A 28,000-nucleotide genomic window follows, 5' to 3' on the forward strand; every position below is an offset into this window, starting at 1 on the left:
TTCACTCTTGTTGCCCAGGCTGGAGTGCAATGGCACCATCTCAGCTCACTGCAACCTCCGCCTCCCGGGTTCAAGCGATTCTTCTGCCTCAGCCTCCCGAAGCAATTTTTTAACAACAATAATCTGCTCACTGGTTTAGCTCAGTGGACTCGGTGTTCAACTGTGAAAGAGAAGAACAAAATTGAGGAATGTGCACAAAAGGCTGGAAAGAGAGTGTCAAGGTTGTCTAAAAGCTGCAGTGAAATTAGTACTTTCTAGCTTTCAGGGTGAAAAAAATTCCATGTGACCATGTGACTTTATTGTTCTACTTGGCAGTACATAAAATGGAGACAGGTGATAAAAATAGGTAAGGCTGATTCACACCCACTGTATACACCAGGACTGTTCTAAGAGCTTTATAAATATTAACTCACTCAATCCTCACAACCACCCTAGGAGCTAGGTACGTCTCTTATGCCCCATTCAGAAAGGAGGAGACTGAGGCATAACAGTAGCACCTGGCTCCTAGGGTGGTTGTGAGGATTGAACGAGTTAGTATTTATCAGCTAAGCTGGGACAGCTACGTGCAGCCTACTGGACTCACCCCACTGACCCCACACCCCACACGGACTGTGCGGTGACCACCCTTCAGTCACAGGGTGACCCCACAGAGCTCGTGATGCTCCAAACCCACCAATGGGAACTCCCTGTGGGAAACTTGCCGGGTAATTCCCATGACCCCAATAAAGCCTTTGGTCCACAGATCCCTCTCTCCCCTGCCCCCACCCACTGAATGAGCTCTCTGCTGTCTCTGGACTGCCCATCGGTCCTCCTGGGCACCCAGGAGGTTTATTAGGTATTATTACTCCAGGACCTGTGAGTAATGAACCACTTCAGTGGCTTCCTGTCTTCCGCCAAGCTGCCCCCCACCCATCGCACCTGACCGGCGCCCCCAAACCTAACTCTGCTCCTGGTCACGGTTCTCCTAGAAAGTGGCTCTCTTGGCCAATGGATACTCTCCAGAGAGAGATCTCAAGGCCAAGTTAGAAGAAAATATGACAGCAGGGTTTGCATGCTGGCATGCCCACTTCTTACAGTGCAAGCTCACACAGGGCAGTCTCAGTCTCCTCATCTCTGAGTGGGGCATAAGAGATGTACCTAGCTCCCAGGGTGGTTGTGACGATTCAGTGAGTTAATATTTCCAAAGCTCTGGCCAGGCGTGGTGGCTTATGCCTGAAATCCCAGCACTTTGGGAGGCCGAGGCGGGCAGATCACCTGAGGTCAGGAGTTCGAGACCAGCCTGGGCAACATGGGGAAACCCCGTCTCTACGAAAAATAAGAAAATTAGCTGGGCATGGTGGTGTATGCCTGTACTCCCAGCTACTCGGGAGGCTGAGGCACAAGAATTCCTTGAACCCGGGAGGCAAAGGTTGCAGTGGGCCAAGATCACACCACTGCACTCCAGCCTGGGTGACAGAGCGAGATCTTGTCTCAAAAAAAAAAACCAAAAAAAACCCCTATATATATACGTGTATAATACGTGTATATATATATATATATACAAACACGCATATATATATATAATATGCGTGTGTGTGTGTGTGTGTGTGTGTATACATATATATAAAGCTCTTAGAACAGTCCTGGTGTACACAGTGGGTGCTGAATAAGCCTCACCTATTATGGTCACCTGCCTCCATTTTATATACTGCCAAGTGGAACAATAAACTCACATGGTCTCATAGAATCCTTTTCACCTTGCAAGCTAGAAAGTACTAATTTCACTGCAGCTTTTAGACAGTGTTGACACTCTCTTTCCAGCCTTTTGTGTGCATTCCTTAATTTTGTTCTTCTCTTTCACAGTTGAACACCCAGTCCACTGAGCTAAACCAGTGAGCACGTTATTGTTGCTGAAGAGTTGCTAATGGTGACAAGATTACTGATTTCCCGGCTTGTCTGCATTGTGTGAAGTGTATGGGACTCTGGAGCCCTCCTTCCACGCCTTCTCCTGCCGAGGTAACTGGGAAAATGAGCCCAGTGAGAAACTTCTTCCTCCTGTTAAGCTTCATGGGTGGTGGGTACCTGGCTTTCTAAACACCATTTGTCTTTTCCATTATCTTTTGTCTCGTCCTCTTGTTCTCTCCTCCCGGCTCCTTTCAGAAATTCCTCCTGGGCCTGCCCAAGCTCTCCCCTGCAAATGCAGAGAGATTTCCCCTAGCCCCAGATGTTAACTGCCCTGAAGTCTTCCCTGTGTGTATCAATGGTTGGTTTAGAAATTCTCATCTTGTATGCATCTTTGTGTGTTTGTTGATGAGAAAATCTTGTCAAAATAAAAATGTGGCCGGGCGGGGTGGCTCATGTCTGTCATCCCAGCACTTTGGGAGGTCGAGATGGGTGGATCACTTGAGGTCAGGAGTTCCAGACCAGCCTGGCCAATATGGTGAAACCCTGTCTCCACTAAAAATACAAAAATTAGTCAGTTGTCATGGCAGGCACCTGTAATCCCAGCTACTCGGGAGGCTGAGGCAGGAGAATCACTTGAACCTGGGAGGCAGAGTTTGCAGTGAGCTAGATCATGTCACTGCACTCCAGCCTAGGGGACAGAGCAAGACCCTGTCTCAAAAAAAAAAAAAAAAAAAGTATTCATTGATAAGGACAACCGTGAATTCCTTTCAATAGATGGGTTTACTTCATTTGTTTTCATCCCTGATGGCAACACCCCCATCCAACAGGAAAAAAGAAACCAACTCATCATTGGCATCCCTCTTCTCTGCTTTAGTTTTTCCTTAGGATGCACCGCCCTCTAAAGTATTGTTTAATTTACTTATTTATTATGTTAATTTATTGTCTGTATCCCTCATTAAAAGCAAAGTTCCAGATACTTTTCAAAAGAAGACATACGTGTGGCCAACAAGCATATGAAAAAAAGCTCAACATCACTGATCATTAGAGAAACGCAAATCAAAACCACAACGAGGTACCATCTCACACCAGTCAGAATGGCTGTTATTGAAAAGTCAAAAAACAACAGGTGCTGGTGAGGTTGTGGAGAAAGGGGAACACTTATACCCTGTTGGTGGGAATGTAAATGAGTTCAGTCATTATGGAAAGCAGCATGGCAATTCCTCGAAGAGCTAAAAACAGAACTACCATTCAACCCAGCAATCCCGTTACTGGGTATATATCCAAAGGAATATACATCGTTCTACCGTAAAGACACATACACGCATATGTCCATTGCAGCACTATTCACAATAGCAAAGACATGGAATCAATCACAGTGCTTATCAGTGGTAGACTGGATAAAGAACATGTGTTACATATATACTATGGAAGACTATGCAGCCATAAAAAAGAATGAGATCATGTTCCTTGCAGAAACATGGGTGGAGCTGGAGGCCATTATCCTTAGCAAACTAACTCAGGAACAGAAAGGCAAATGCTGCACATTTTCACTTATAAGTGGGAGCTAAATGAGGGCACATGGACACAAAGAGGGGGACAACAGACACTGCGGCCTACTTGAAGGTGGTGGGTGGAAGGAGAGAGAGGATTAGAAAAAGTAACTATTGGGTACTAGGTTTAGTTCCATGGGCTACAACAGCGCTCAGCATACAGTGCTCAGGAAATACTCATGGAACCCCTCAGTTAATCATCCAGGGTGCCTAGCCTGTGCTCCAGGGACAGTCCGGGAACTGACTGTTCTGGGCCTCGTTGAGTGTGGAAATTGAGAGTGAGCGTGTAGAAACGCTGAGAGCCACTTCACTTTGCCATGTCGTCTAGGTGCTTCATCATTTTTCTGGTAGTTCATCTTTACCGTGGTTTACAAAAGTGTGGGTCCCACGATGGACTGGAAATTAAAACAAAATAAAAATGTGTCCTTACCAGATAGTTAGAGAAGTACCAGGCCAGCAAACAAAAAAAAAAGTCGAAAGAACTGGGACACAGGAAAACTACGCTTCTAAGATTTCCAAGCCAAGAACACTGGAGAGTGCAGATGCTGTGTGTGGCCAGGCAGGGTTCAGCCACAAAGAAACCCCAGGCAGAAGGGCCAGGGTGGGTGGGGGCCAAGGCCTTCTTGGAATCTGCCCCATCCTCATGTCCCTGCATGCACTTGCCTGGGGGAATGCGGACAGTCACCACACTGTGTCCCCGGGAAGGGTGCCTGCCACACCACCCCCTGCCCTTTGTGAACGGGGCATCTCTCTACCACTGGCCAAAGCTGCTGGCTTCAGATGGAATTTTTTTCTTCTATGGGGAAACCTCAGCCAGCAGCTTCAGCTCGTGCCCAGGAGTTCCAGGCTGCTCTTCCTGACGGCCAGGCCCATGAATTCTGATGTGTCTAGCCAGCTCCTACAGCCACAGAAGCCAGTTTCCTGCAATAAATCCACATATATATATCCTATGTCTCCTGCTGGTTCTGTTTCTCTGGTTAAATCTTGACAGATACAGATTGTGTTAGTAACGTGGGCCAATTTTTGACTTGGTCAGACTACCAGAAAACCATCGAAATCTCAAACTTCTGTTTATCCAAATACAGCTGCCAACAGAACTCTCACAGAGTGGCATAAGAAGCTCCATTTCCTGTTTTCTGAATCCTTGGTGGTTGAGCATGGTCCTCTGCGTGTACCCAGAGCATGTCTTCTGCTGGTCCTCGGCAGCCGACAGCCAAAGATAGGTCCAGAGCCTGGCGAAGTTGATGCCAGTAACAGCATCCGGGCCTGCGTGTGGGCTGGGGACCCTGCAAAGGACCAGAACCTATGTCTCGGCATCTTTGTGAAAAGGGATGCCAAGACACGAGAAAAAAGGAAAGAGCAACACGGCAAAACCCATCTCTATTAAAAATACAAAAAATTAGCCAGGCGTGGTGGCGGGCACCTATAGTCCCAGCTACTTGGGAAGTTGAGGCAGGGGAACCCCTTGAACCTGGGAGGTGGAGGCTGCAGTGAGCCAAGATCGCACCATTGCACCCCAGCCTGGGCCACAGAGCGAGACTCAGGTCTGAAAAAAAAAGGAAAGGGAATTCGTGGCCTTTCTCTTCCTCTTAAGACAAATGCCCTTTTCTCCACATTAACAATGAAGAGACCAACGTGGCAAGCCGGAGAGAAGACGCAACACATCCCAGCACCAGCCAGGCCGTGCAGGAAAGCCTGGGACAGGACCACGGCCATCAACTCAGCTCTCAAACCTGCCTACTACAGGCTAGCTCAGTGTGCCCGGAAAGGGACCTCATCACTCTGTGCCTCGGTGTCCTTGTCTGTGAAATAAGTTGGCCGGATTATCTCCAAGCTCCTCCTCCGGTATCCTGTGGTTGAATCCATGAGACACCAAACTCTGCAGCACACAAACAGCCTTCCAGTGTGGACACCTGTGCTGTCATCATGGGAGCCTTACTCCGGTTGTGTTGTGCTCTCCTCTTGAATTGCTTGTTTTTGTTTGGGTTTATTTATTTATTTATTTATTTGAGATGGAGTTTTGCTCTTGTTGCCCAGGCTGGAGTGCCATGGTGCGACTCAGTCTTCTGAGTAGCTAGGATTACAGGCGTGCGCCACCATGCCTGGCTAATTTTTGTATTTTTGGTAGAGACAGGGTTTCACCATGTTGGCTAGACTGGTCTCGAACTCCTGACCTCAGGTGATCTACCCACCTCGGCCTCCCAATGTGCTGAGATTATAGGCGCGAGCCACCACATCCAGCCTCCTCTGGAATTGTTGGACAAGCTTTGAGGACCTGTGAGTCTCTAGCCCATGACTGACTTGTGCCCATCTTCTTGCTGACATCTGGCCGGGTTATGAATGCCACCTCTAGACATGAGCCGAATGAGTTTAACTCACCCAGAGCTCCCTGCTCCCTGCAAGAGTTGTCAAGTTTCCGCTTTCACCCACCTGATGCTGCCTGTCAAACTCGAGCCCCCTTCCACGGGCTTTCCCTGGGTTTGTCTAACTCACATGCAACCTCAGTACCTGGCACTTTACCTCTATCTTTGCCCGGGAAACACTGGGAAATGTTTGCCCCATCAGAAGTCTTGGGAAAAAGCAGTTGATGGCCAGTAGGGTTTCTTTGACATGGAAATCAATTGCATGCTGAGAACAGGGAAACAGCTTTTTAAAAACCAGCATGGTGCTCTTCCGGCACCCAAAGTCCACATAGGGCAACGATTCAATTATCTACGTGTGGTAGGAGGTGTCTGAGGCCATGCTCTTCACCCAGCCTTTTTTATTAACTTGAGAACCTGCTTCTGCCTCTCACACAATTTACGAAAACAACAGCCATGCCAGCGACCAAGAGTTGGGTCATTCAAGTTACACCAAGGAACCTTAAAATGGATGGAGCTGTCCATTTGCTTTGAATGTGCACAGATATTTGACATAAACCATGCAATGCCGAGGAAATCTTCAGCTTTCCAAACATAAGGAATGAGACTCCAGGGGCAGGAATAAGCGTGTGAGCATGTACACCCTCCACGGGGAGCTGGCTGGGTCTTTCCATTGGAAGACGTTGGAAAATGATGAAAACCAAATGCCCTAGGGACCTCTTGAAAACCAAAACAATGCTAAAATGGAACGGGAGGGCAGAACTTTCCCTTACAGACGGAGCTGGATCTTGTCACAGAGCCTGGAGACAGTTCCCAGTTTATATTTCCATGTGTGAGTCACTCTCAGGGGCAGAAAAACGCAGGTGTTGATTAAACTAGGGCTGAAAGAATGGCAAACACAGCCCACTCTGGGGCCCAAAGCATAAAAGTGGACTCTTCCAGCTGCAGAGGGTCATGCTTCTTTGAGTCAAGGGATCCAGGGGAAAAACTCAAACCAAGATCTGGAATTGTCATTTCTGCTCTGTGGCTTTACCCGGATTGGTCTATTCACTTCACACCTCTAGGAGCCTTCTCCATGCGACTATTTCTAATCTTTGAGGAGGACTCCTCTGAGTCTCCCAAACTCCCACCACTTCATTGGGGAGGGAAGCGATGATGGGGAAAACTGGAGCAGAAACACCTGTGGCTGTTCTGTTGCAGCCCGGGTGGAGGAGGGACCTCTGGGTTTTGCAGTGGTGAGTTTACCTGCGACACCGCGAACGTGGCAGGCCACGATGGCAGCTGGTGGCATCAAGATTTTCACTCTTCTTCAAGCGCAAAATCCGAGTTTTTTGGCCAGCTCTGGATCGCTCATCATGGGATTTAAAGGAAGCTGAGCAGCGAACATGGGTGACTCCCAACGTGGCTTCTCAGGCATCTGTGGTTGAGCTTTGTGTGCCAGTGCCTGCCACAAGCCAGGTGCTGGGCAGGAGCCTTCTCCGTGCGACTATTTCTAATCTTCCAACCACCCACCAGAGAGGCATGGCGATCCCCATTTAAGGGGGCGCTGGTAATCCTCATTTTAGGGGAGGCGCTGGTGATCCCCATTTATTTTTTTTTTGAGTCGGAGACTCACGCTGTTACCCAGGCTGGAGTGCAGTGGCACGACCTTAGCTCAGTGCAACCTCCACCTCCCGGGTTCAAGCAACTCTTGTGCCTCAGCCTCCTGAGTAGCTGGGATTACAGGCGCCCGCCACCACACCCAGCAGCCTTCCTTTATATTAGGAAAAAAACTGTTATAAATGGGAAAAAATATCCCAGTGACAATAGCTACAAAGACAATAAAATGCGGGAAATAAACAATAGTGCATCCATGCTTTGGAACATTACACAATCTTGCAGATGCGTGCATTAGGCCATTATCTATTGTCCCGGAGACACACATAATTAGGATGTTGTGGTGGCTTTGAGTTTCATGTTGCTTAAGATAGTTTTTTTTTTTTTCTTTTTTGAGACAGGGTCTCACTCTGTTACCCAGGCTGGAGTGCAGTGGCATGACCACAGCTCACTGCAGCCTTGACCTCCTGGGCTCAAGTGATCCTCCCACCTCAGCCTCCCCAGTAGCTGGGACTACAGGAGCACACCACTAGGCCCAGCTAATGTTTTGCACTATTTGTAGAGACGGGGTTTTGCCATGTTGCCCAGGCTGGTCTCGAACTCCCGGACTCAAGCAATCCTCCCACCTTGGCCTCCCAAAGTGCTGGGATTGCAGGCATGAGTCACCATGCCCAGCCTTAAGATAGTTTTGATGATTGTCAAGATTTTCAAGCAAGGCTAGGCCCAAAACCACGGAGAAACCCTCAATCCATCTGGCCTCCATTTGCATGTAGGACTGAGAGATCTCAGTAACCAGCACCTTTCCTCTCCTGGATCAGGCAAAGAATCGCACGTGCCAGCCACACCCTCCATACGGCTTTCTCAGGCTCTGGTCTGCAATTAGGAGATAATCACATGCAAATACCTCTTGCAGGGTGTCACGAGAAAGGAAACTGTTCCTCCTCTGGAGAACGTGCCCATCTTGCGTCACACGCAAAAAAGATGTCTTTGAGTCTCATAACCTTTAGCGAGTACATTTCACAATGTCATGATGTACCCTTGCCTGATGCGTTGATATCGTCTTTTCTGTGTGTGTCAAGAATCTGTACAAAGCATGAATTATGTATTTGGTGGTTTAGGCTAAGCAGCCTCTGAAAGCCAGACCGGGTCATCACTGGGATCTCTCCATCGTGCTCAGCAAGCTGGAGATGGAATCCCCATTGGTGAAAGTCAGATAACCTCATTAGCGGGCCCCACCTAATTTCCTTTTTTTGATAGCACTTTTGAAGGTGCAGTGACTAGATTTCAGGGAGGCTTTTAATCAAATGAGAAACATGGGCTGAAAAATAACGTATCCTGGAGGAATTGTAGCCAGGTGAACAACCACACTGAGGGGCTCTTGTCAGCCATGCAGGTTGCTGGCAGTGGCTTCTGTGTGACGTGGCTGGGACTCTGATATGGTCTGGCTGTGTCCCCACCCAAATCTTGTCTTGAATTGTAGCTCCCATAATTCCCACATGTTGCGGGAGGGACCTGGTGGGAGATCACTGAATTGTGGGGGCAATTTGCCCCCTACTGTTCTCATGGTAGTAAATAAGTCTCAAGAGATCTGATGATTTGACAAGGGGTTTCCCCTTTCTCTTGGCTCTCATTCTCTCTTGTCTTCCACCATGTAAGACGTGCCCTTCACCTTCCGCCATGATTATGGGCCCTCCCCAGCCACATGGAACTGTGAGTCCATCAAGCCTCTTTTTCTTTATAAATTACTCAGTCTCGGGTATGTCTTTATCAGCAGCATGAGAACAAACCAATACAGATTCCACATTCTGAGTCTCGTGTGGTTGAGGTTCTCGCTGCTGGAGAAGGGAGGACAACATGCCCCCTTGATATGGTTTGGATCTCTGTTCGCACCAAATCTCATGTCAAACTGTAATCCCTGGGGTTGGAGGTGGGGCCTGGTGGGAGGTATTTGGAGGTGACTGGGGCCAGAGTTCTCATGAATGGGTTAGCACCATCCCCCTGGGTGCTGTTCTCCCGATAGTGAGTGAGTTCTCGTGAGATCTGGTTGTTCAAAAGTGTGTAGCACTGGCTGGGCACAGTGGCTCATGCCTGTAATCCCAGCACTTTGGGAGGCCGAGGTGGGCAGATCACTCGAGGTCAGGAGTTCAAGACCAGCCTGGCCAACATGGCGAAACCCTGTCTCCACTAAAAATACAAAAATTAGCTGGGCATGGTGGTGGGTGCCTGTAATCCCAGCTACTCAGGAGGCTGAGGCAGAAGAATTGCTTGAACCTGGGAGGTGGAGGTTGCAATGAGCTAAGATCATGCCACTGTACTCCAGACTGTGCAAGAGACACTGTTTCCAAAAAAAAAAAAAAAAAAAAGTATGTAAAAAAGTGTGTAGCACCTCCCTCGTCTCTCTCTTTCTCCTGCTCCTGCCATGTAAGACACCTATGCCTGCTCTGCCTTCCGCCATGATTGAAAGCTCCCTGAGGCCTCCCCAGAAGCAGATACCACCATGCTTCCTATACCTGAGAGCCTGCAGAACCATGCACCAATGAAACCTCATTTCTTTTTATTTATTATTTTTTTGAGATGGAGTTTCGCTCTTGTCACCCAGGGTGGAGTACAATGGCTCGATCTCGGCTCACTGCAACCTCTGCCTCCAAGTTCATGTGATTCTCCTGCCTCAGCCTCCCTAGTAGCTGGGATTACAGGTGCCCACCACCATGCTCAGTTAATTTTTTAAAAAATATTTTTAGTAGAGATGGGGTTTCACCATATTGGCCAGGCTGGTCTCAAACTCCTGACCTCAAGTGATCCACCTGCCTTGGCCTCCCAAAGTGCTGGGATTACAGAAGTGAGCCACTGCACCCGGCCAGCCTCATTTCTTTACAAATCACCCAGGCTCAGGCATTTCTTTCTAGCAGTGTGGGAAGGGACTAACACACCCCTCCTAGTAGGAAGAGAAAACAGAGGCCTGTGTGTGGGCCTCCCCAGCCCCTACCCATGTCTTTCCCCTGCTGGTCCTATTGTGTATCCTCTCACCGTACTGGGCCTCAGCCGCGAGTAAACCACACGCTGTGTCCCATGAGCCCTTCCGGTCCATCACTGAGTGTGTGGCTGGCCTTGGGGAGCCCCCACCCCAAGCCACCTGCTGTAGGAGGAAACTGCATACACATCCAAAGGACCACAAGGTCTGGCTCATGCACAAGAACCAGGAGCGCATGTGGGGAGTGGGTCTTGAGGGTGTGGGACCAGCGGCCGGGAGAGAAGGCTCGGTCGGGGAGAATTTACTGGCATGCAATCACGGTCCTGTGATCTGAGGTGGAGTGGCCTGAGGCCCCGAAACCTTCTTCCTACACTGCCTGGATGGCTCCTGGAGGCTTTCATTTCATGAAGACCTACAGTAAATTAGGAGAGGCTGGAACTGCCTTGGCAAAGCATTGAGGTAGGGGTCAGAAGGCCCCGGAAGGGGCAAAGCCGGACGACTTTGCCAAGCCCAGGGAAAGGCAAGCCGGATGATTTTGCCATGTCCAGGGAAGGGGAAGCCAGACAACTTCTCCATGTCCAGAGAAGGAGAAGCCAGACGACTTCGCCAAGTGAGATTTGAGAACGCAGCCCTGACCATTGTCCCTAAGAAGGTCCAGAGGACCCCTCTGGCTGAAGCATTAGAGGGGCACTGGTGCATCTGGGGTGCTCGAGGGATACTGTCCTCCACAGCCTCCTGAGTGTCAACAGAGATGACAAGACTACAGGGTGGAGAGGGCAGGGGGTGGCCCTGCACTGCCAGTGGCTAAGGAGGCATGATTATTATAATGACAGAAAGGCCCAGTGCCCTTTGGGATGAGCATGGTGACTTAACCTGTATCCCTAAAAGGGAAATACAGAGCTGGTGAACCAAAGGCTGGTATCAGCCACCGCAATGAAAAAGCATCTTCAGTCAATTTCATAGCCCCAGAGCCCATCCGTACACGAGGATCCCAGGCCTCCTTAAGAAAGAGCCCCACAGTGGCCCTGCAAGTATATTTGATAGAGTCCCTCAATTTTTTTTTTTTAACATAGAGACAAGGTCTCACTATGTCGCCCAGGCTGGTCTTAGACTCCTGGGTTCAAGTGATCCTCCTGCCTCAGCCTCCCAAAGTGCAGGGATTACAGGTGTGAGCCATTGCACCTGGCCGAGTCCCTTAACCTCTCCCTAAAGGAACCTACGGACATGTGTCAGAGTATACGCTGGGAAAAGGGAGGATGCAGACATTTCAGGGCTGTTGGATCCACAGTCTGAGTTGACACTGACACCAAGAGGCCTCAAATGCTGCCGATTCTTGCCAGCTAGGGGGCTCTGTGATGGGCCAGAAGTAACGGGAGGGCAGAGCAGGTCTGAGCGGGGAACGGGTTGGACTGTACTGGGCGCCCCTTCCCCTCCTTCATGTCCTCTGGGTCCAGCAACAAGCTTCGTGTCACGGTAGCTGACGGTGCTTTGCCTCCCCCGCTCTGTGTCCCCACGGTAGGACTTCTCCGAAGACACGGGGAGGGGCAGCTTGTGCAGGCACAGGCCTAGAAGTTCAAGTGCATTGATCCCAACTTGAACACATTACAAAAACGGGTGAGAAATGTCTCGATGTGCACACCCTAAGACCACACGTCAGCCTGAAAATGGACTGTAAAAGGTGAATAAAACACAGCTTCTGGTGCACAGAAATCGAGTCAGCTGTTAACTTCAGGTTTTGTTTGCTTACATCTTATTTTATTTGCTATTTTAAGGTATTTCTGGAGAAGACCTAAAGGACAGGGAACTACTGTCTTGCAATCCTAAGGAGAAACTCCAGAAGCCAGAGCTGGCTTGCAGCTTAGAAGAAAACTTTCCTCCCATGGAACTGTGTCCCTTGGCAGTCCTCATAAGATAACGCCCAGGAATGACAAAAATCTCAGAATTACATCTTGCTGGAAAGGATGCAGGGAATGTGGCCTGGAAATATAAATTCACATTACAGATGATTTCAGAACCCTGGCTTAGGCCTGAAAACGACCCATGAGGCCTGATGGGGGCAGGCCTAGGGGCTTTGTCAACAGGACGGTGTCCTAATTTTCTAGGCCATCTTTATGAAGGGTCCAGCTGTCAGTCCACATGGCCCGCTGTGTCCCTACAAAGCTATGAGAGACAACAGGACTAATCCACCAGCCCTCTTCTTTGGTGCCATGGCAGGAAGCCACACTCTCCAGCAAAGCTGACCCCGATCTGAACCTGCAGACATGCAGCTCCCAGGCACACACCCACACAAATGTCCCTGGGATCAGATCGCTGTGCAAAGACAGCATAGCCCACACCATCTTGTTGGCAAATGAGAATGTAAATGAGAGGGCCACACAACCTGGCCGACTGTGTTGGATGATATCGGAGACGGTGGGCAAAGCCAGCCTGCTGGGCTGCCCCATCTGCCTTGCCCAGGGCAGGAAGAGGTTTTTCAGACTTTGCCCATGAGTATGTTATCAGCAGCAAATCTGCACGGGTCAGCAGCAACTCCATCCTTGCCTCCTCAGAGGAAAGAATCTGGAGCAGAAGTAGGTTTAAGGCAGAGGGAGAGATTGAGGCACGTTTTAGAAGAGGAGTGAGGGTTTATGAAAAAGTTTTAGAGCAGGAGTGAAAGGAAGTTAAAGTATACTTGGAAGAGGGCTGCGTGCGCCACGTGAGAGATCCAAATGACCGCTCAGCCCTGGGCGTGGGGTTTATCCATTGGCACGGCTCTGGGGTTTTCTCTTCTCCTCCCTCAGTTCTTCCCTTGGGGCGGGCTGTTGCTCAACAGCCCCATGCAGCAGTGTTGGTCAGCACTCAGGAGGGTGATTGCATGTGTAGTGAGTTGACTGAGGTTGTGCGCATGCTCTCTAGGGGCGGTTTTCCTTTACCGGTTGAACGCCCCCAGAGGAAGTTCATACATCCGCCATTTTGCCTCTTAGTGCGCACGCTTGAGCCCACTCGCCCAACTCGAGAGCTTTTCGGGAAGCTGCTGATCACCAGTTTCAGGTGTTTTTTAATTTATTGGGAGACCATCTTCCCCTGGTGTGAGCTGCAACCAATGATCATTTCAGAGAGACAGTTTAACAACTGCCTGACCATCACCTGATGGTCACCTGACATTCCTGGGCTGGTGGGCGCCACTCATGTCTGCCTAACTTCCTCCTCTAACAAGCAGAGCCATGGAATGAAGACAGGCAGCTCAGGCAGGGCCGGCCAGCCTGCACCCAGGGCTTCCAAGGCATCTTCTATTCCAGGGAGGCCGCGTTCTTCCCCACCTCCGCCAAGCCAGCATCCAGGGATATCACCTCAATAAAGGAGGCCTCCCAGCCTGCACTAGGCACCTCCAGCTCCTTTCTGTAGGCCCCAGGAGCCTGTGACATAGAGCAAAATGTCACAGTCATTGAAGGCTCTGTGTGCAAGTAACAAGTCTCCCATTCAGAGAACTCCCTCATCAAGCTCTCCTGGCAGCCCCCACCAGCATGCTCTCTTCCCGTTTAACCCCAGCAGCCCCGCAACTCATGCTTCCAGTCTGGTCCTAGCTCATCTCCAGAGCAGCGATCAATATCCATAAAGAGCTCCCTACTTGGAGTGCTGGGCCAGCTCTTTGCCCAGGGAGGGAGTGGAAGTCTGGGTTGATCATTAAGAAGTCAACCCACCCTGAATTCACCATAAACCTAACAGGGGCCTTCCTTAAGGTATCCGTGACTATTTTACATATGCCTTGAGTTTTATAGGAGAAAACAATCAGGTGGGCTAAAGAGCGTGTGCAGGCTCGTGTGCATCCAGCTCTGGTTGGTTGGAACTATCATGCCCACCCCAGTGAATCCACTGGACCACTTCGTTGCCTGACAGCCAGTGACATATTTGGTCACATGCAGCCATGTTGCCTTTAGGTGGCAGTGCCATTGGAGAGCTCCTCACATCTCCCTGTCTCCCCCAGCAGTGCAAGTGTGTGCAGGGATTCAAGTATTTAATTATTAAATTAAATTAAAGCCTTGAGGACTGTGTGTTTTATTGGGGGAAAAGGCTCAAACCAAACTTCAATAATATTGTTAAAGTTTTCAGCAGGATTTTGTCAGAAAAGTGAGGTATGAGAAATATGGTAATGTTTAGCCTTGTGGGAATAAAATCACTTGAGAAATATGTCTGTGCATCAAAGGGCATTATCAAGACAGTGAAAAGGCTACCCACAGAGTGGGAGAAAACATTTGCAAATCATCTATCTGATAAGGATCTAGCATCTGGAATATAAAGGAATTCTTACAAGTCAATAGCAAAGACGAACAACCCAATTTTAAAATGATCGAAGGACTTAATAGATATTTCTCCAAAGGAGATCTATAAATGACCAATAAGCACATGAAAAGATGTTCAACATCACCAGTCATTAAGAAAATGCAAATCAGAACAACAACGAGATACCACTTTACAACCTCTAGGGTAACTACAATTTAAAAAAAGAAAACTGAAAATAACAAGAGTTGGTGAGGATGTGGAGAAATTAGGACGCTCATACATTGCTGGTGGGAATGAAAAATGGTGCAGCTGCTATGAAAAACAGTTTGGTTGTTCCTTAAAAAGTTAAACATAGAATTACCGTATGACCCAGCAATTCCGCTCCTAGGTATACACCCAAAAGAACTGAAAACTGGTACTCAAAAACGGGTACACATATGCTCATAGCATCATTATTTATAGTCACTAAAAGATGGAAGCAACCCAGGTGTCCATCAACAGACGGATGGATAAACAAAGTGTGGTCTATTCATACATATGAACATTATTCATCCTTAAAACATCCTGGCCAGGCACAGTGGCTCACGCCTGTAATCTCAGCACTTTGGGAGGCGGAGGCAGGTGGATCACCTGAGGTCAGGAGTTTGAGACCAGTCTGGCCAACATGGTGGAATCCCATCTCTACTAAAAATATAAAAAAATTAGCCAGGCATGGTGGCGGATGCCTGTAATCCCCGCTACTCCGGAGGCTGAGGCAGGAGAATCGCTTGAACCTGGGAGGCGGAGGTTGCAGTGAGCCGAGATTGTACCATTGCACTCCAGCCTGGGTGACGGAGCAAGACTCCATCTCAAAAACAAAAAAGCAAAAAAAGTCCTGAAGCAGTGATACACGTGACAACATAGATGAACCTTGAAAATGTTATGCTTAGTGCAAGAAACCGGGCACAAAAGGCCACATATTATACAATTCCATGTACATGAAACACCCAGAATAGGTGATCCATGGACAGAAAGCAGATGAGTGGCAGCCAGGGACTGTGGGGAGGCAGAATGAGGAGAGACTGTTCATGGGGTCAGGGTTTCCTTTTGTTTCGCAGGCTCGGGGTTTCCTTCTGTTTTTGTTTTTAGAGACAGGGTCTCGCTCTGTCGCCCAGGCTGGAGTGCAGTGGCACGATCACAGCTCACTGCAACCTCGACCTCCTGGGCTCAAGTGATCCTCCCACCTCAGCCTCCCGAGCAGCTGGGACCTGACTGGCTGGGACCACAGGCACGCACCACCATGCCCAGCTTGGGGTTTCCTCTTGGGGTGAGGGAAATGTGTTACAAGTAGGTAGAGATGGTGGCTGGACAACCTTGTGTAAGTACTAATTGCTGCTGAATTCTTCATTTTGAAATGGTTAGTTTTATGTTATGTGAATTTCAGCTCAGGAAAAAAAAAATTCCAAAAGCAAAAAAGAAAATAAACATAAGTCAGCGATTCAGTTTCCACCCACTCAACCCACAGATGTATTGTCAGGAAAGCATTGCCTCAAAAGCCAGAGGCTGCCGGCACACACTCGGGACCAGTCCAGAGGCACCAAGAGCCGCTGTGGAGAGCCGGGGTGCCCAGAGGCTGGGGAACGCTGGAGGGCCGTGCCCCAGGAGTCGGCAGAGCAGAAAGGGAGGCTGAGGGCGATTTGGGCACCACTGCTGCAGCCCCTGGTACTGATGGAGAAAGGATCTGGAAAGTGGGGCACTGTGGGGGGCTCCTCTTACCGGGTTTCCCACTGCAGACTGAGACCAGGAGACCTCAATCCCAGGGGAAAGGGACCAGAATTCTCTTCTGAGGGAACAGAACACACAGATTCAGCAGCAGCACGCGTGGCAGGGCCCTGCCGGGAGTGAGAGGCCCAGCTCCTCCTGCCTGCGCTGCCCCAGCTGCTGGCGCTGGATTCCTCGAGCCACACCTGTCAAAGCGGGGCTGAACCCAACGGCCGCCCAGATCTAGTCCCTTCTCAAACATGCCAGCTCCGTGTCCTGAAGCACAGGTCTGCGGCGGACCTCCCCAGGCCCAGGATGCCGCGTTGTTGGAGTCACTGAGTTCTCCTGATACAGCTCTCCCGCTGCTGTGGCTGCAGATGGAAGGATGCCACAGCCCCCGCTGCAGTGACCAGGCACAGGAGAACATGGCCCCAGAGCCACCACGGGAGTGTGTCCTGTCTAAACTGACTCAGAAACTCTGCTCCCTGAGCGGCTCAGTGACATAAACATCCTCCTCTCCCTGCATTTCACAGGCGGTGAGGCACGCGGCCTCTATCTACTGCATCTGCCTCCTGGATGCCTCTTGTGTTCCGTGGTCTGTGCCACCCCCAGGCTGCACCTGCCCCGTGCAGTTCTGAAGCTCCTCCTGGGTCTGCTTCTGGCCATCCTCTGACAAGCGCAGACAGGTTTCAACGGAACGCAAATACCCACCTGCCCCCGACATCTGCAGAGGTGCACCTGTGCCACGGTGACGTCCGCAGAGGCGCGCCTGTGCCACAGTGACATCCGAGGTACCAGAACAAGACCCCATAAAAATAAATATAAGTTACCCAGAGACAGCAACACTTACAAAAAAGGGTCAGTGTGCATCACTGATGACCATCTAACCCGAAGCAGATCCAGGTGGAATAGGACCCTGTGCCCAGCTGTCAGGGCCGCTGCCAAACCAGGCAAGTACACAAGAAAGAAGGGAGGGGGCTCAAGAAAGGTGCAATGCGTGGGATTCTGCTGCAAACAGGCGCCGGGAGGAGCTGCAGGGAGGCCCCCACAGGAAGGGAGAGCATGGGAGGTGGGCCTCGGCACCTGTCAGGGCATGGCCCCTTCTTCCCCTCACTGGGGTGCCACATGCCCACCCGGGGTCTGCAGGAAGCGAGGGGTACTGTCCTCCGATTAGATGGTCAGCCTGGGCCTTGCCGTGTGGCTTTCCTACGATGCCCATGAAGGCAGTCCCAGGACCACACTGCGGACCCTGAGGAGGTACCAAAAAGGGAGGGAAATGCCCCCCATGCCCACACATCGGGGCCACTGCCCTACACAGGTTCCACAATTCTCAGTACTTTCTCCACCGCAGGCCTTTGCTGGCCAAGCCTTGATGGAGAGGGGCTCCACATCGGTGTGGAACCTGACGATGCCCAGCCTCGCTGTCTGAAAGGAGGGGACACTCTCTCTGTACCTTTGTCTTGCTGGGTCAGTGAGGCAGGGAAGATGGCAGGCGGCCAAGAGCCAGCACCACCCTGGCAGGGGGGACAGGCCCTGTCCTAGGACCCAGAGACAGCCACATCGACGCTTGCGCCTTCGTTTCCTTACTGGATGATCTCCAAGCCTCTGACACCCTTGGGATTCTCTCAACGAGATATCTCTTCCCTCCCAGAGCTCACACACTTTGTACGCCTTCTTCCTGCCAGGGTCCCATTCTGGTAGTGAACAAGCATCGTTTGCGGTATCCCTGGACTCACACCTGCTGAGGACACCTGGATTTTTTAAAAGGCTACAACATAGGTGGACCTTAAAAACATTATGCTAAATGTCAATGCATTTGAGGACACGGCCACACACAGGAGTGTCATCTTTGCACAAAAGCCCAAGGTCATGATCCACCCTTCATAGGCCTAACTCGAGTGCTCTCTTCCTAGTGTCAACCATGGATGTCACATACTTCCATGCTGTGCCCGATGGGCTCAGTGACATAAACATCCTCCTCTCCCTGCATTTCACAGGCGGTGAGGCACGCGGCCTCTATCTGCTGCATCTGACTCCTGGGTGCCTCTTGTATTCTGTGGTCTGTGCCACCCCCAGGCTGCACCTGCCCCGTGCAGTTCCAAAGCTCCTCCTGGGTCTGCTTCTGGCCATCCTCTGACAAGCACAGACAGGTTTCAATGGAATGCAAATACCCACCTGCCCCCGACATCTGCAGAGGCGCATCCATGCCACGGTGACGTCCGCAGAGGCGCGCCCATGCCACGGTGACGTCCGCAGAGGCACGCCCATGCCACGGTGACGTCCGCAGAGGCGCGCCCATGCCACGGTGACGTCCGCAGAGGCGCGCCCATGCCACGGTGACGTCCGCAGAGGCGCGCCCATGCCACGGTGACGTCCGCAGAGGCGCGCCCATGCCACGGTGACGTCCGCAGAGGCGCGCCCATGCCACGGTGACGTCCGCAGAGGCGCGTCTATGCCACGGTGACGTCTGCAGAGGCGCGTCTTGGCCTGAGAGGCTGGGCCGGGCTGCCTCAGGCTCCACGCGTTATCCTGGGGGCTTCCACATGTTTCCACTGTGCCTCGCCTTTTGGTATGAGATTTACATGGCTGATACGCCCAGGGATTACCCAGCGGCATTAGGGGCTGGGGACTTGAGGAGATAGGTTGCAGGTGATTCCAGCTGAAGCCACCCCAGCCTGCCCCAAATTTTGATCCAGGACACACCAGAATGGCACATCTCAGACGAGTTGTGCCACCCAACAACCAAACTCCCAGGCTCAGGCTGGGCACTGTCCTCTCTTGGTAAATCCCCATCCCTGTCACATACAGGGATGAGTCTCCATCTCTGAATTCCACTCCGTATCTGACACTTACCTCCGTCTTTGTCCAGGAAATGCTGGGAAATTCCTGCTCCTTCAAAAGGTACAGAAAAAACCTGATTTCCAAGTAGGTGTTTGTCTCATGGAAGTCAATAGCATGTCCTGCACTGGGGATGGCTCTGAAAAAAAAAAAAGCAAGTTTCCATGTGCCTGTAACCCAAGGCATGGGCATCCTGGAATCTCTCATGGTGTCATAAACACAATATCCAAGTATGCACCCAAGAGAAATGAAAACATATGTCCACACGGAGTTGTGTACTGCATCGTTCAGCGTTATTCACAGTAGCCAAAAGGTGGGAACCACCCAAATGCCCATCAACAGATGCACAGATAAACAAAATGTGGCCATTACTCAGCCTTAAAACGAGTGAAGTTCTTATACATGTTACAATTTGCATAAACCTGAAAAACATTATTTGCATAAGCCTTGAAAACATCATGTAAGTGAAAGAAGTCAGACACAAAAAGCCACATAGTACATGATTCCTTTTAGAGGCTGTACCCAGAATAGGCAAATCTGTAGAGCCGGAAAGTGGATTAGCCGTTAGCAGGGGATAGGAGAGGGGAGGAAGCGGGAGTGGTTACAGTCATCCCTTGCTGTCCCTGAGGGATGGGTTCCAAGTCCCCTAAGGACAGCAAAGGCCACAGTTGCTCAAGTCCCTGATGTATGCATGGTACTTTCTTATAACCTATGCACATCCTCCCACACACTTTAAATCATGTCGAGGTTACTTACCATACCTAATACAGTGTAAGTGCTATGTAAATAGTTGTTATACAGAATTTTTTAAACTTTTTCATCACCTCATAAAAGCACCCTGTTCCAGCTGGGCGTGGTGGTTCATGCCTGTAATCCCAGCACTTTAGGAGGCCGAGGTGGGCGGATCACTTGAGATCAGGAGTTCAAGACCAGCCTGGCCAACATGGCCAGGTACAGTTATTTTTTTCCTAATATTTTCAATCCACAGTTGGCTGAATCCATGGATGTAGAACCCGTGGACACCAAGGGCCAGCTGTACTTAATGGGAACAGGGTGTTTTTATGTTTTTATTATTTTTTGAGATGGAGTCTCGCTCTGTCACCCAGGCTAGAGTAGAGCGGCTCGATCTCAGCTCACTGTAACCTCTGCCTCCCGGGTTCCAGCAATTCTCCTGCCTCAGCCTCCTGAGTAGCTGGGATTACAGTTACATGCCACCACGCCCGCCTAGTTTTTGTATTTGTAGTAGAGACGGGGTTTCACCATGTTGGCCAGGCTGGTCTTGAACTCCTGATTTCAAGTGATCTGCCCACCTCGGCTTCCCAAAGTGCTGGGATTACAGGCATGAGTGACCACGCCCAGCTGGAACAGGGTGTTTTTATGAGGTGATGAAAAAGTTTTGAAACTAGAAAAGAGCTGGTGGCTGTACGACATTGTGAATACACCAATGACATGGAATCGTGTACTTAACAATGGTTCATTTATGTGAATTTCCTCTCAGTTAAGAAAACCGACGCTACCCGAGGATCTTCTCCCACCTTCCACTGCCCGCCAGCCAGGGCTTCAAGTTCACTGTCCTCCTTCCAAAACCCTACAGGGCTCCTGCACTCTGCCACGCACTGAGCTGAGCTTAGGACGGGGACGGGTACCCGATGGGGTATCTTGGAGGAAAACAACATCATCGGGTCTGCAGACAGAGGCAGGTAGGTGTGCGTTGTGCTGGATGCTGCGGAGGACATGAACAGTGGCCATGCAGAGAAGCAGGGGGCTCCTTCGCTGGAGTGGGGGGCGGGCCTTTCCAGGAGCCCCCTGGGGGAACAGCAGCCAGGGGCCTGGGCAGAGGGAAATGCAGGCATGAGCTCTGAGGTTTCAGGACAGAAAAGCCCAAGGCAGGGCTGCTCCCTGCATGAGTCAACCATCCCTGCAGTAGGCTATGCCCCCAAAAAATCATGTCCGTACACTTAAAATGTTAAGATGGCAGATTTTATGCTACATGTATTTTACCACAATTTTAAGAAATTCATGATATACTCAAACCCATTGAACTGGACACTTTAAATGGGTGAATTACGTGGTATGTAAATTATGTCAATAAAGTTATTTATTTTTATTTTTATTTTTTGAGACAGTCTTGCTCTGTCGCCCAGGCTGGAGTGCAGTGGCGTGAACTCGGCTCACTGCAAGCTCCACCTCCCGGGTTCACGCCATTCTCCTGCCTCAGCCTCCCCAGTAGCTGGGACTACAGGCGCCCGCCACCATGTCTGGCTAATTTTTTTGTATTTTTAGTAGAGACGGGGTTTCACCATGTTAGCCGGGATGGTCTTGATGATCTCCTGACCTCATAATCCACCTGCCTCGGCCTCCCAAAGTGCTGGGATTACAGGCATGAGCCACCTCACCAGGCCTAAAGCTATTTTTTTTTTTAAAGCTATGTCTAAGCCCTAACCCCAGCCCCTGTGAATGTGAATCCTTGGAAAAACGATTCACCAAGTCCTAACTCCTAGTACCTGTGAATCCTTGGAAAAAGGACCTTTGCCGATGTAATTAAGTTAAGGATTTTGAGATGAGATTATATGAGATTAGGGCATGCCCCATATCCAGTGACTGGTGTCCTTATCAGAGAAAGGCAGAGGGAGACTTGAGACACAGGCCCAGAGGAGAAGTTCATGTGAGATGGAGCAGAGACTGGAGAGACACCGCCACATACCAAGGAACACCTGGGGCCACCGGAAGCTGGAAGAGGCAGGTAGGACCCTCGCTGGGAGCCTTCGGAGAGAGAGCAGCCCTACTGACACCTGGATCCTGGACTTCTGACCTCCAGGACGCGAGAGAATCAGCTGCTGTTGCTTTCAGCTGCCCAATGCATGAACATTTGTTCCAGGAGCCCCAGGAAGCCGACTCCATCAGAACGCCAAGGACTGGGGTGGAGAGTCCCACCGTGTCTGAGCGGAGAGTCCAAGTGCTCGTGGAATGGGAAGACGCTGCCCTGTATCAAGCCAGGGACCTGATGGGGGCCGGAGAGCGGGCTTGGACGTGTGCCTGCTGCCATCGGAGCCGTCTGGGGCCACCACCCAGAGGACAATATTAAGGATGAAAATTCAGGGCCTCCAATTACACAGAAATCAACATAGCCATGAAATGATAAGGACACCGCAGCTTCCTCTTTTAAGAGGACACAAGGCAGCCGGGCGCAGTGGCTCACGCCTGTAATCCCAGCACTTTGGGAGGCTAAGGCGGGCAGATCACCTGAAGTCAGGAGTTCGAGACCAGCCTGGCCAACATGGAGAAACCCCCTAAAAATGCAAAATTATCTGGGTGTGGTGGCACATGCCTGTAACCCCAGCTATTCAGGAGGCCGAGGCAGGAGAATCACTTGAACCCGGGCGGTGGAGGTTGTGGTGAGCGGAGATCATGCCATTACACTCCAGCCTGGGCGACAAGAGCGAAACTCTGTCTCAAAAAAAAAAAAAAAAGACGACACAAGGCAGTTCCAGGGGCAGAGATTTGGAATATTTTGAATAAAGCAGGAAAAGGTAAGAAGATACTACACAATGAGGGCTTTAGAAGAATAGTAAGAATTTTTGAGGCTGCGGGCAATGGCTCACACCTGTAATCCCAGCACTTTGGGAGGTCGAGGTGGTGGATTATTCGAGCTTGGGCAACATAGCAAGACCTCATCTCTACTAAAGGTTTTTTAAAAAATTAGCCGGGTATGGTAGCACATACCTGTAGTCCCAGCTACTGAGGAGGCTGAGGTGGGAGGATCACCTAAGCCTGTGAGTTCGAGGCTGCAGTGAGCCAAGATCATGCCACTGTACTCCAGCCTGGGCAACAGAGCGAGAGCCTGTCTCAAAAAAAAAAAAAAAAAAAAAAAAGGAATAGTAAGAATTTTTGGAATTCAAATGTGAATTTTTAATCTTTTTAATTTTATGAATCATAGAGAAAAGAATCTGAATGAAGATCTGGAAATACAATTTCCAGTCTCTGGCTTTGCTTGGCCTGATCATTTCCAAACAAACCTTAAGACTTGCTGTTTTGCCCAAATTCTTCCCTGGTCTAATCGTCAGGCAGATGTGACCATGGGGAACTGGCTGTGCCCGCATCAGCAGCAGGCAGTGGCATTACCTGAGGTATTTCCTTCCTGGCAGTTGATCATAGAAGTTCATGGTTCCATCTGTGCTAAAGAATTCATCCCCAGATCCGAAAACCAAGAGCTCTGGTTTGGTCTGATAATGTGTCATATGGTCTTCAGAAGAAAGCAGAACAATCGGTCATTCCAAAGGTCATTTGGAAGAACCAAGGTCATTCAGCTTCTAGTTGTGAGTGGAGGCTGCAGAGGGACCCTAGGAGACGTGGGACCCTAGAGGAACCCCAGGGATGAGTGGGTGTGGAAGGGGCGCCCTGGTCGGTCAATAGTCAACACAGGAGCACTGTTCTAGTCACAAGTGGGCCCAGGAGGTGGTGAGCCTGGTGGCCGGGGGCGCCTGCTCTCCTGCCCACCAACCAGGTGACCTGTTTGAGCCACTGAACCTGCCTGGGCCTTAGTCCCACAGCGCTGGGGTGGAGGCAACAGGCGTCGCTGACTCTGGGTTATTGGGGTTAGATCAACTGCCAACCTGGCGAATGCCCTGGGACCATGCATGGCTGGTAAGGAACTCTAGAGGGGATTTTTCGTCCTTATTATTATGACCAGTGCCCGTCCATGCTGAGTGATGTGCTGAGACCGTGCACACCACCCTCTGCCCCCTTCATTTCAAAAATGCGGAACGGAGGCTGCAGGGGGCCACCTGCCCAGTGTGCACAGCTCATGAATGACCGGATGAGGTGACACCACCATCTGTCACCCCAGGGCCAGGCCTCTGTCCTCCCCAGAAACTTGTCCTCGCCCACTCCACCTGCAAGTCCTCTAGGGGCTGAGCACTACACAGGAACACATGCAGATTCCAGCACCCAGAGGTCCTTCACACCTAGCCACAGGGGCTCTGGCAGCCTCGGCCATCCTCTCTGCGTGCCTGCCTGAGGCGGCTGCGCTGAGCAGTGGGGGACCCAGGAAAGGTCACGGCTCCCCCGGCGCACCTGACATACCTCCCACTGGGCCAGCTGCTGGCTTCAGCAAGCAGACGTCCCCTTCCTATGGAAAAGCCCATGAAAGCTGATTTGAAATATCTGAGCAGCTGTTTGAAGGACGTGGATCAGCCCTGTTCAGCGGCCTGAACGGAGAGCGGGGCCAGAGGTACAAGCCTGGGACGGCCCGCAGGCTCTGGGAGACACAAGTCTTCTCAGACTTAGGCCTCATGGGACCCCAGGGGCCTGGTCAGCTGGGTTCCCCAAGGGCTCACCCACAGAGAGCCTCCGTTCTCAGTGTCACTGTGGATGACCAACACTAAAACCCCCCAGCCCAGACTGCACCTCGTTCCCGCTCACCTCAGAATCCCTGGAGAAATCAGACATCAGCCCTTTAAAAGTTCCCCAGTGATTTTAACGTGCAGCCCAGGTGGGGCGTCACTAGGCCAAGTGTCGCCCATGTGTGCCCCCAACTGGAGGCCCTCAGTGGGCTTGTTCGAGGGCCTCCAGGCTGGATGTTCGCCCCAGATGGCCCAGATGGCCTATTTTGGGCATTGCCTGGCTGTGTGGAAACAGAACAGCACCATAGTGACATCTAGCCCGGATGTGGGCATGGCCCACTGACCACTGACCGCCTATGTCGTTCTTCCACCCCGAGCGCCCGCATATCCCGTTCCGTTCACCTCCCACTGGGGTCAACACTCCCTTCACAGCCTCCATCTTCCCCGGGGCAGTCCCATTGCTTTGGAGACTTCAAGAAATTGTACTCACAAAAGGGGTCGACATGTTCTATCTTCTCCTGGAAGCGGGGTGTGTCCGTGTTCCCAGTGACATGCAGCGTGTGCAGGGCCCGTACGCATGCACTCTGGCCTCCAAAGCACCTGTCGTTGTGGAGATTCCACAGCAGGCAGGGTGGAGATGGTGAGCCGCAGACATCACACCTGCCCCAGGTCAGGCCGAGGCTGCTCATCAGGAGCCCCGAGACCTCGAATGCAACGTCTTCAGATCCCAATTCCCTCCCTGCATGGAGCAGAACAGTGTCTCTCAAAAACTCACGCCCACGAGAAATCTCAGAATGTGGCTTTTAGTGGAAATAGGGTCTCTGCAGATGTCTTTCATTAAGCTGAGGCCATATTGAGTGAGGGTGGATCCCAATCCAGTAACTGGGGTCTGTGTAAGGAGGGAGAACAGAGGCACATGAACGGAAGGTCAAGCGACAACGGGTGCAGGGATGGCAGCCAGGCAGCCACAAGCCAAAGGACGCCCAGGATGGCCAGCAGCCCTGGAAGCCAGGAAAGACAAGGGAGGCTCTTCCCCTACAGCCTGCAGAGGGAGCAGGTCATTATCTGTTAATATCTTGATGTTGCAGTTTGGCCTCCAGAACTGTGAGAAATGTGATGTTGTTTGATGCCACCCAGTTTGTGTTCCTCTTACAGCAGCCCAGGAGACTAGTAAGTGGGTCCCTGGCAGAGGAAGGGGACGGAGCGTCGAATTCTCCTCTCCTCAGGGAGCCACCTGGGCTCCGAGAAACCCTTGCACCGGCCAGAGGCCATGACACTAATGCTGGAATATTCTCTGTGAGCGATGAAGCTATCAACCGGACTCCGCTAGAGAAAAATATCCGACAGAACTGTTTACCGGATTAAATGAAATTAAATTCAGTTTTCTTGTTGCCAAGCAGAAATGAGGCCCTGTCATAGGAATGTCTGAGCAGGTATAAAAATAGGAGTTCATGTTTGCACATAGCTGGTTGAAAACAGAAAATTCACACCTGCTCTAAGAGATAAACAATGCACAGCTGAGCGTTGAACTCACACAAACAAGCCACCATGCACTGCAGAACAGAAACAGAAGAAGACTTAAGAAAAAAGCCAAGATAAATGATCACAGCCAGGCATGGTGGCTCATGCCTGTAATCCCAGCACTTTGGGAGGCTGAAGCAGGCAGATCATTTGAGGTCAGGAGTTCAAGACCAGCCTGACCAACATGGTGAAATCCCATCTCTACAAACAAACAAAGAAACAAACAAACAAAAAATTAGCTGGGTGTGGTGGCAGGTGCCTGTAATCTCAGCTACTCAGGAGGCTGAGGCAGGAGAATCACTTGAACCTGGGAGGCAGAGGTTGCAGTGAGTGGAGATCACACCACTGGACTCCAGCCTGGGTGACAGAGTGAGACTCCATCTCAAAAAAAAAAAAAAAATCCTTCCTCCCCAATTCCAGCACCCCCCAGGAAAACTCAGTCTACAATTGAACATAAAGCAAAGAACTGGCTGTTTGAAAAGTTCATCAAAACATGCAAATGTCTGGCAAGATAAATAAAGAAAAACCACAAACATAAACCACGCCAGCCTGGGCAACAGAGTGAGAAAAGAGGGGAGAAGAGGGGAGGGGAGAAGAGGGGAGAAGAAGGGAGAAGAGGGGAGGGGAGAAGAGGAGAGAAGAGGGGAGGGGAGGGGAGAAGAGGGGACGGGAGGGGAGAAGAGGGGAGGGGAGGGGAGAAGAGGGGAAGGGGGTGGAGGGGAGAAGAGGGGAGAGGAGAAGAGGGGAGGGGAGGGGAGAAGAGGGGACGGGAGGGGAGGGGAGAAGAGGGGAAGGGAGAGGAGAAGAGGAGAGGGGATGGGAGGGGAGAAGAGGGGAGGGGAGCGGAGAAGAGGGGAGGGGAGAAGAGGGGAGAAGAGGGGAGGGGAGGGGAGAAGAGGGGAGGGGAGGGGAGAAGAGGGGAGGGGAGGGGAGAAGAGAGAAGAGACGAGGGGAGAAGAAGGGAGAAGAGAGAAGAGGGGAGAAGAGGGGAGGGGAGAAGAGGGGAGGGGAGAGGAGAAGAGGGGAGGGGAGGGGAGAAGAGGGGAGGGGAGAAGAGGGGAGGGGAGGGGAGAAGAGGGGAGGGGAGAAGAGGGGAGGGGAGGGGAGAAGAGAGGAAGGGAGAAGAGAAGAGTGGAGGGGAGGGGAGAAGAGGGGAGGGGAGAAGAGGGGAGGGGAGAGGAGGGGAGGGGAGAGGAGGGGAGGGGAGGGGAGTGGAGGGGAGGGGAGGGGAGTGGAGGGGAGGGGAGAGGAGGGGAGGGGAGAGGAGGGGAGGGGAGTGGAGGGGAGAAGAGGGGAGGGGAGAGGAGAAGAGGGGACGGGAGGGGAGGGGAGAAGAGGGGAAAGGACGGGAGGGGAGGGGAGAAGAGGGGATGGGAGAGGAGAAGAGGGGAGGGGAGAAGAGAAGAGGGGAGGGGAGGGGAGAAGAGGGGAGGGGAGAGGAGGGGAGGGGAGGGGAGAGGAGGGGAGGGGAGGGGAGAGGAGGGGAGGGGAGAAGAGAGGAGGGGAGGGGAGAAGAGGGAAGGGGAGGGGAGAAGAGGGAAGGGGAGGGGAGAAGAGGGAAGGGGAGGGGAGAAGAGGGGAGAAGAGGGGAGGGGAGGAAAGAAAGAAGGGAAAGGAAAGGAAAGAAAGAGAGAGAAAAGGAGTGAGGGAGGGAGGGAAGGAAGGAAGGAAACCAAAGGCCAGAGGAGAGCCTGGAAGGGGGTCCTGCTCACAGCCTCAGAAGGGATCAACCCTGCAGGCACCTGGATCTCAGACTTTGGCCTCCAGAACTGTAAGATGGTACCTTTATGTTGTTGAAGCCAGGGGTCCTCAACCCCTGGGGCCACAGACAGTGCCCTGTCTGGGCCACACAACAGGAAGTGAGCAAACGAAGCTTCATCTGTATTTGCAGCCACTCCTCATCACTCATGTTACCGCAGAACTCTGCCTCCTGTCAGA

The 28,000-nt window shown here is 51.3% G+C and overlaps 1 protein-coding gene across 7 annotated transcripts; it reads right to left on the reverse strand.

The window, feature by feature from the left end:
- LOC454925 (uncharacterized) lies at positions 1-27,997 on the reverse strand. 7 transcript variants are annotated; one of them, XM_063799388.1, is made up of 5 exons: positions 27,846-27,987; positions 25,032-25,430; positions 23,322-23,442; positions 19,215-19,338; positions 1-160 (listed from the first exon to the last, which is right to left on the reverse strand). In XM_063799388.1, exons 2-5 carry the CDS (start codon positions 25,228-25,230, stop codon positions 128-130), a joined length of 477 nt encoding a protein of 158 aa, XP_063655458.1. In that variant the 5' UTR covers positions 25,231-25,430; positions 27,846-27,987; the 3' UTR covers positions 1-127. The 7 variants fall into 7 exon arrangements, 5 of the variants coding, with proteins under 5 accessions (XP_063655458.1, XP_063655456.1, XP_063655457.1 ...); XR_010153111.1 differs by lacking the exons at positions 1-160; positions 23,322-23,442 and adding exons at positions 12,095-13,756; positions 22,923-23,040 and having other exon boundaries at positions 25,032-25,280; XM_063799386.1 differs by lacking the exon at positions 1-160 and adding an exon at positions 12,095-13,756 and having other exon boundaries at positions 27,846-27,997.
- Between the last annotated feature and the right edge of the window lie 3 nt (positions 27,998-28,000).

This window comes from Pan troglodytes, chromosome 19, assembly GCF_028858775.2.
Source record: "Pan troglodytes isolate AG18354 chromosome 19, NHGRI_mPanTro3-v2.0_pri, whole genome shotgun sequence".
In the NCBI taxonomy this organism is placed as follows: domain Eukaryota; kingdom Metazoa; phylum Chordata; class Mammalia; order Primates; family Hominidae; genus Pan; species Pan troglodytes.

Bases quoted from the DNA above. Each gene is read 5' to 3' on its own strand.
- LOC454925 (XM_016933025.4), bottom strand. From the start codon at position 25,230: ATGAGCAGCCTCGGCCTGACCTGGGGCAGGTGTGATGTCTGCGGCTCA. The intron at 23,443-25,031 runs GTGAGTACAATT...TTTCTTCTGAAG, and splicing joins AGAACATGTCGACCCCTTTT to ACCATATGACACATTATCAG. The intron at 19,339-23,321 runs GTAATGCCACTG...TTTTTTTTTCAG, and splicing joins CCAGGAAGGAAATACCTCAG to AGCCATCCCCAGTGCAGGAC.